Source organism: Chiloscyllium plagiosum, chromosome 11 (genome assembly GCF_004010195.1).
Source record: "Chiloscyllium plagiosum isolate BGI_BamShark_2017 chromosome 11, ASM401019v2, whole genome shotgun sequence".
Taxonomy (NCBI): Eukaryota; Metazoa; Chordata; class Chondrichthyes; order Orectolobiformes; family Hemiscylliidae; genus Chiloscyllium; species Chiloscyllium plagiosum.
In genome coordinates, this window is record NC_057720.1 from 68,121,817 (window position 1) to 68,130,789 (window position 8,973).

Consider the following 8,973-nt stretch of genomic DNA (forward strand, 5'->3'; position numbering starts at 1 on the left):
GCAACAGTTCAAAGTGTAAATAAATAAAAGTCTTACACCATTAATTATAGATGAGAAGTGAATTTTCCTCTGCATTTGCCAACTTTTATGCCTCAAGAAATACCGTCAAAAATGTGTTATTTTAGTCATTATATCACTGCAGTTTGTAGGACTTTGCTGTACATAAAATGCTGCAACATGTTTTCCCATATTAAGATGAGGTTTCAAAGATAATTCATTTGGCTGTACGGCAATTTAGGATTTCATGCATGTTATGAAAAGTGGCAAATAAATCAAAATTCTTTATTGGTATTATATGTTATTCCTATGAGTTACAAAATCAGTGTAAATTGCGAAATATGATTCATACAAATTCTCAGCAGCTTTTCTCCAGCAGTTGGATTCCTCAGTATAAATCTGGCAGCACAGTTGCTCAGTGGTTAGCACTGCTGCATCACAGCACAAGAGGTGCAGATTCGACTACTTGATTGACTGTGTGGAGTTTGCATATTCTCCCCATATCTACATGGGTCCCTCGGGATGCTCAGGTTTCCTCCCACAGTCCAAAGAAGAGCAGGCTAGGTGGATTAACCATGCTAAATTGCCTCATAGTGTCCAGGGATATGCAGGCTAGGTGGATTAGCCATGGTAATTGTGAGTTTACGAAGATAGGGTCAGGGGCTAGAGTCTGAGTGGGATGTTCTTCGGAGAATTAGTGCAGACTTGATGTGCTAAATGGCCTTTTCCAGCACTCTAGAGATTCTCTGATTTAAATCATTATTAGTACACGGTAAATGTCAGAGGCATATTTCTTGTGATCCTATATAACATTACTTTAAGTTTTACTCCTCAGATAGAGAATGACATTTTGAATTTGTAAGTCAAAGAGGAAAAAGTATGGGAAAACCCTTTAGAATCATTGACAGCTGCAGAATAGCAGGTAAATCTTACATCTGAAATCACTACTAATTTTAAAGACAAAATAGATTTCAAATTTATCCATAAAGAAGATGAAATAGAATGGTCAGCTGCATACAAAATAGGTGACCCAAGATTTGCAGCACATTTTTCACATTGTGGATGACTTTGTACTATGGTCAAGTTTATATAAATAATTCCTGTTTCTTGATGAAGGGCTAGGACTAATTAAAACATAATTTCAATGTGTTTGTAAACCTGTGTTTCTTAAAATTAAATTTAATCCACAAATCTGAACACCTTTGACCGGGAAGAAGGGACTTTTTTGAATCCTTGCTGATAAAGGTGCAGCTTGTGTATTTTTCATAATTTATGACAGTTTATTTTTCAGTCAAAGCTTGGACAGTATAAGATATATACAGACAAAATATAGTAATGGTAACAGTGGATTTAGATTAGAACATGTTGTCTGATATTTCTAAAAAGTAAAAATAAGTAAATTTTTTGTTAGAATATTTTTTTTTGTTTACTGTCCTGTAACAGATGTACTCTTGTATTTGAGCAAGAATTATTCAGTGTTACTTGGCTGTCTCAGTAAAAAGGCAAAACTGATAGATAAATAATTACTTCTATCATGCTGAAATTAAAAGGAGCTTTTTTGATATTACTCTAGAACATTCTGTGCTCCTTAAGTACAACTAATCTATAAACTCAAACAAGAATTATTCCAGCACAATACTTAACATGCTGTTGGAAAGTTCACTGCTTTGTATAAAGCCTTTTGCCAAAATTTGATTATTTGGCGAACTGTTGCAACAACAACTCTGTACTTAGTTAATAACATTAGTTAAATAGAAAATTATTTGTCTTGTACAGGACTTTTGGCTACATAACCACCTTACAGTAGCTTGTGAAGCTGCTTTTGTGGAGGAAAGATCAAGGAACTTTTCCCCACTTGAATAAAAGTCTGACATTTTAAATTAACTCCATGGCATTGTGTCGTGTATCATGTTGTCTCGACTATCCCTGGTTCAGTTCTCCAGTCTTTACCGATCTTAACTGAATGATGATATTTGAACCAGCTGAGTACCACGCAGCTACTCTCAACACGGAGGGAAAGCAAAATCAAATAAGGTCATCACTGATGATTTGTGTTCAGTGACTCCTACTAGGAAGTGTATATGTTGACATTATGTGAAAATTATATTGGCTCAATTATGATTTTCTATCCTCATCATCCTTCTCTAAAATAATTCATGTAGCTGGTCAAGAAAGTGTATTTAGTAAAATTGTAGCGTTAGTTTATTTGTCAGGCTTGAATAGTTAAATCCAGTGAGGTGCCATTTCATTCTTGGAATCAACGTACCTGTACCAATAGAGCATTCACTTTTGTGCTACAAGTGCTAAAGTGTGACAGACTATCATGAGAAAACAAGTGACTGATAAATATTTTTTACAAAATGAATTAACAGCCACACTGCAAGTAATCTAATCTAATCTAATCTAACCCAACCCATGGTGAAAAAAGTGTTAGCAGCCTTTCATAAAAGTTACCTCAATTGCCTGTGTGTAATTGTGAAATACTTATTTGGTTTACTTCTGACACTTATATTTTTGACTAGGCTTCCCACAACATAGGCATCGCTATGGATACGCAGCAAGGTCTAATTGTTCCAGTTGTTAGGAATGTACAAGTCCTTAGTGTCTTTGAGATTGCAGCAGAATTAAATCGGCTCCAGACTTTGGGCTCTGCCAATCAGCTGGGTACAAATGACCTTACTGGAGGGACATTTACTCTTTCCAACATTGGCACGGTCAGTAAAATACAGTTTCTTTACTGTGAATTCCCATGTCTTTGCCTTTTGTTTGCTTTCTAATAAGCCATCGCTGATACTAATAACACTGTAATTGAATTAATACCACATTTCTGACAGCTATTGAAGTACAGATATAGTTTCTCGCGGGTTTTGAGAAGATTTGTAGCCCAGGTTGAGGTTCTGGATGTAAGTTTGCTTGCTAAGCTGGAAGGTTCATTTTCAGACATTTCGTCACCATACTAGGTAAGATCATCAGTGAGCCTCCGGTGAAGCACTGATGTTAGTGACCCGCTTTCTATTTATTATAATTAAAAGGCTCACTGATGATCTTAAAAATGTGTTGCTGGAGAAGCGCAGCAGGTCAGGCAGCATCAAAGGAACAGGAGAATCGCGTTTCGGGCATAAGCCCTTCTTCAGGAAGCTTATGCCCGAAATGTCGATTCTCTTGTTCCTTTGATGCTGCCTGACCTGCTGCGCTTCTCCAGCAACACATTTTTAAGCTCTGATCTCCAGCATCTGCAGTCCTCACTTTCTCCTCACTGATGATCTTACCTAGTATGGTGACAAAACGTCTGAAAATGAAACTTCCACCTCAGCGAGCAAACTTACATCCAGATATAGTTTATGTAAATTATTACTACTAGTCTTTGGATACCCAACTGCCATCATAAGATCAGTTTTCTCAGTAGTTTTCACTGACTGCAGCCTTCTGTCATGTCACCTGTTTGCAAAACAGTGTTAGTCATTTGAATTCTAAACCAAGTAAGGAAAGATTCAAATAATGAGTTCTGCCATTTACTGCACAGAATGCATAAGACCATTTTGGATACAGTGTTGTCAGAGATGTCAGCTTGCATAGGGTTCAGAGGTAAAATTTAACTGCAGCTAATATATAAACATGACTAATCTAATTTCTGTAACTCGATGTAACTAAATTCTGTGGCATTTCTACTTCTCAGATCTAATTCAGATCCAAATCTGGCCTGGAGGCTACCAATGTATTACACTAATGTGAAATAAGTTTAAAGCAACATTTAAACAGTCTCCATTGGGAACCCATTGTTCTGTACAAGTACTTAATCTATCAATGGTGCTGGAAGAGCACAGCAATTCAGGCAGCATCGAGGAGCTTCAGCAAAATCGACATTTCGGGCAAAAGCCCTTCATCAGGAATAAAGGCAGAGAGCATGGAGCGTGGAGAGATAAGCTAGGGGAGGGCACCCCCCCCCCCACCCCCACCCTCACCTAGCTTATCTCTCTACGCTTCAGGCTCTCTGCCTTTATTCCTGATGAAGGGCTTTTGCCCGAAACATCGATTTTGCTGAAGCTCCTCGATGCTGCCTGAATTGCTGTGCTCTTCCAGCACCATTGATCCAGAATCTGGTTTCCAGCATCTGCAGTCATTGTTTTTACCTACTTAATCTATCAACCTTACTTGAGCCACCAGTGCTGTTGCTGTACAGATGCTGTTGGGGTAATGCATGAATGTATTTTTTTAAATTCTGTTTCCTGTCTTGAATTACTGAGAGTTGAATGGAAAATATTCCATCTCATGTTCCTGATGTTGTTCACACCAAGAAAATAAAATTTGAACTGTAGATTTGACCGACAAAACTTTCAAATATATTCTTTATTCACACTCTTTCTGATATTTTTCCTACTGCTTACTTGAAGCTATGCTGCAAGTCTGTCTTTTAACACTAATATCAAGATTGTTGATTTTGTCATGTAAATCAATTTCTCAAATATTGGAGCAACATAGGCATGTGAGCAGGGCTTAAATACTGAGCTGATATTATTATGAATGGTGCCTGGACAGTCATTACATTAAAATCACATTCAGATGCTCACACCCTGATGTGCAAACAGGAAAACTTAGCTGGTTAGTAGTCGGTAAATCCCATGTTGAGATTACAGTGCTGCAGTTAATTTTGTGTGGTTGTTTTATTTACCACTTGTACAATGGAGATTGAAAGGATTGTTTTATTAAAGTTTCATCTTGGTAGGAGTGAACAGTGGGAAAGTGATGAACATGACAGATATTAGCTTCTGTTATAAAAACTTAGAATGAGCACTATATCATTTTAGGTTAGGTGTGGTCCACACGATTGCCAAACAATTAGATAATATCACTTAAATTTAATTACCTAACATTTGGTTTCTAAATCCTTTTTGAAAAGTCACATATAAGCCTAAAGTGCTTATTTGTTGCCCTTTTCATTTTTATGTCAAACAAAATGCCTTAATATGTTAATTTTGTTTCTTTCAGTTCCTTAGTCCTATCACTGTTGATTTTAGATTTGAAGGGAATGCAGATTGAACCCAATGATTCTCATTGATTCTTCATTCTATGGTGAGGGGACTCTAGTCTTTAAGCAGTTGACTGATTCTGTTTTCCTATCATCCAAACAAACCCGATTTGACGTGTTGGGCAGCCCTGACATTTGCACTCATAACCTTTTTGTTTTGAGTAAAATTTTTAGTTACATGAGCATTGGGTATTTTTTACATTTTAATCCTCCAGATTCAGCTGCAGTTCAGTTTCAATTTAAATGTTGGTAACTGAGCTACTCATTATTAATGTAGTCTTTAAAATTTGACTGGTGTAATCTAATAACTCTTCCAATTAAAATTTTATCAAGGAGTCTTAGAGATGAACAGCATGGAAACAAACCCTTTGGTGCAACTTGTCCATGGTAACCAGATATCCTAAATTAATCTAGTCCCATTTGTCAGTACTTGGCCCAATTCCCTCTAAACCCTTCTTATTCATATACTCATCCTGATGCCTTTTAAATGTTGTAATTGTACCAGGCTCCACGACTTCCTCTGGCAGCTCAGTCCATACATGCACCACCCACTGCGTGACGGTTTAGAATAATGTTGGCATTTCTGCTCACAACTAAAATAAATATGATGATAGTGTCACAAAGTGAGGTTGTTGATTTGCTCGCTTCACAGGAATTCCTGGAGGCCTAGCACTCCACCCAGAACTCCATTAACAAACATGTAGAGTTAGACCCCATATACCAACCACTAAGAAACAAAACCATAAATAATACCACCCATCTCAGCAAACCGGGACACGCAAATAGCAAGTGGGACAGAACACCAATGCTTCACCGGAGGTGCACTGATGATGTTACCTAGTAGGACAATGTAACATCTGCAAACTAATTTACCAGCTCAGCGAACAAGTCAACAACCTCATCCACAACCTAAGCTACAAATCTTCTCAAGAACTTGGAGTGTCACAAAGTAATTGTAAAGCCAACAGATCCAATGAATGTTAATTTTTAGTCTTTATATTAACTTGTACTTTCATAACTTGCAACTAGCTGTAGATATTGTTAGTACTGTAGCCAGAAAAGTTTTGCAGTATGCTGGACCTACAGGGATAACATTAATGATGCCGATGTCCACAATAACATTGACCCAGTTAATGTTAATAAACAGTTGGATAAACAGTTAGATCTCCAATGTTCAACTGAAAGTGCAGTTTCAATTGCTGATTTGTTAAGTAAGTTTTAGAATTTGGAATGCTTTGGAGATGTTTACTGTGTCATATCTGTCTGTTTGTAGATTGGTGGCACCTATGCTAAACCTGTTATACTACCTCCAGAAGTAGCTATTGGAGCTATTGGAAAAATACAGGTGTGTAATTTGATATATTAATTCTTGTGATTGCAGGAATCCAAATGTTTGCTAATAATTTCCTGCTATTTTACCCACATTTCTAATTGAGGTGTTTAATGCTTTAGGTCCTGCCACGATTTAATGATAAAGGTGAAGTGATCAAGGCTCAAATCATGAATATAAGCTGGTCAGCTGATCACCGGATTATCGATGGAGCCACGATGGCCCGATTTTCAAATCTTTGGAAATCCTATTTGGAGAACCCTGCATCCATGCTGCTAGATCTAAAGTAAAAAAAGGTCATTGATAAACAACAACTTACTTCAACAGACCAGCTTCAAGAGAAATAGGTTTTATTTCAAAGTGATTTATAAATGCTGCCACGGTTTTCTGTCAATTTTAAAATTCTGATCAGTGACTTGTCTAAAGCAGCAGTTTATATTTGGTAGAAGTCAGATTTTGGTTCTTTAGTTAAACTAAATGGTGGAAGGGGTATAATTCTTGCAGGGTGAGGTTTACATTAACTGTCTTCTCGACTTCCCCTCCTTTTAAATTCTCTCCCTGTCTCCCCTTCCCAAGAAAAACAAAAGGTAGTTAGGTCATTGTGAAAAGTTAGTATTGTAGCATCTAGCTTTAACTGTATAAACACATGCCATAATTCAATCAAAGCGGTTTGCAGTCTAATTTGTTTCTTATCCCTGTGCCTTGGAGCACTGAAGCCTTTTTTAAACTTGCAGTATACACTTGCTGCCTCTGTTACACGATGGCTGCAGAAGTTTTACAACCAATTATGGAATATTAGATGTGTTCAGAACCATAGCATGTTAATAATTTGCACTGTTTTAATAAAGCAGCCCCAATGTTATTAATTACATTTTGGTGCAGAAACACTACTCGGTGCTTGAAGCATTCATGTAGTTTTATTTAACTGACAATTTCCAGGTTCTGATTTGCTGAGGAACGTTATATTCCAACATTTAATTTAAAGTTTAAATATCATGTGCAAAATATCTACAATATATAATTGTTCTGATCTTTTAAAAGATTGGTCACAATAAATATTTACTGTGAAATAACATCTTCTGCAGCAAACTTTCATTTCAAAACATTTTTAAAAAATTATAACTATGCAGTATGAAGAGTTTTCAAGACTATTTGATGGAAAAATATTTACATAATTGATTTCAATTTTTTGAAGGAGGAATATGATTGTGAAATACGATTTGCTTTGGATGTGACTTCTATTTTTTACTCTTTGTATATTTCACTGAGATTTCTTCAGGAATCAAAGCTCTTTTATTGTGCAAGAACTTTTTGCATGAACAATTGTATTTTTGTTTCAATCTGTAGCCTGTTTTTCAGTATAGGAGCTGAAATGCTATCAAAATATACATCTTTTATCTGAATAACAATTATCTGAATACTGTACTGTAAACTAAAGACTGTGTTTAGCAATATGCTGTGAAATCTATAACTAATTAGTTACTTAAGTGCAACATTCAAAAACTTTAAATGTCACTATTAGCTTTAGGACAGAGACAGAATAATTGTTATATCATTTATGGTATCCAGAGTTGTGCTCTCCATTCTGGAAATGTGTTTGAAACTAAAAGAGTCTTCTCCCTCTGTCACTTTGTCTCATCTGTCTCCCATTCCATTTTTAGGCAACTTGCACACCCACAGTTAACACCTTCAGAAAAGGAAATAAACTTTTCCTTCTGTTTTTACGAGTCAGTTGGGTGTATGTACCAGGAGCAGTATTTGAGATTTTGAAATAACCTCATGAGAAATTAGCACAGTTCAAGTTTCTGTGCTTCTGTTCAATCCATTTAGAATACACAAATTCTTGCTTTTCTTAACATCATTAAATGATATAGCACAGAAGGAAGCTTTTTAGCCTATTCTGTCTGCCTTCTCTTTGAAATAGTTATCCAAATAGTCCCATTTCCATGCTTCTTGTTATTAGCACTGCAGCTCTTTTATACAGGTAGTTCTTTATAACACAATGGCTGTGTTCCTGTGCAACTCTGTGTTACAGAAAAAGTCACGTTTTAGAAACAGTGCTTAAAGTGTTGGTGAGTATCGAATTACAGCCAACACACGTTTTAAACCTTTGCGCTTTAGAAACAATGCCCCCAATTTGACTATCATGTTATAACAAATTTTATGTTGATGGAACACATGTTATAATGGAACAACCTGTATTTTATTCAATTTATTTTACAACCTTATTAAATATGCGTCCACACTCTTTCAGTGCATTCCAAATCTTAAACTGAATGAATATTTTAGCGTGTGGCATCTTCATTCTTCTGGCAATTTCCTTAAAAATGATGTCAAATTTGTGTCCTATGGGTAAGAAAAGTCCAAAAATTCACAACACTCTAAATAAAAACATTTCTCCTCATCTTAGTTCAAAGTGGCATTCCCCATTTGTTAAATTGTGCCCCTTAGTTCCAGATTCTTCAACCAGGGGAAACCACATATCTATCTCTGCCCTGTCTATCCCTTTAAGTATTTTTTGTAGGTATCAGTTAGATCACTTCTCATTCTATGAAATTCAAGAGAATATAGGCTCAGTTTGCGTACTTTCTCTTCATAGGACAATGCCACCATGACAGGA

The 8,973-nt window shown here is 36.3% G+C and overlaps 1 protein-coding gene across 3 annotated transcripts in view; it reads left to right on the forward strand.

Moving 5' to 3' along the window:
* The window catches only part of dbt (dihydrolipoamide branched chain transacylase E2), a 59,246-nt gene extending 51,818 nt beyond the window's left edge, over positions 1–7,428 (forward strand). For 2 of the 3 annotated variants that reach the window (XM_043699688.1, XM_043699687.1), the window contains exons 9-11: positions 2,520–2,711; positions 6,297–6,368; positions 6,476–7,428. In XM_043699688.1, the coding sequence (XP_043555623.1) occupies positions 2,520–2,711; positions 6,297–6,368; positions 6,476–6,643 (432 nt within the window). In that variant the 3' untranslated portion in view covers positions 6,644–7,428. The remainder of the gene's footprint in view (positions 1–2,519; positions 2,712–6,296; positions 6,369–6,475) is intronic. The other variant, XM_043699689.1, reaches the window with a different exon arrangement.
* Positions 7,429–8,973: the final 1,545 nt, after the last annotated feature.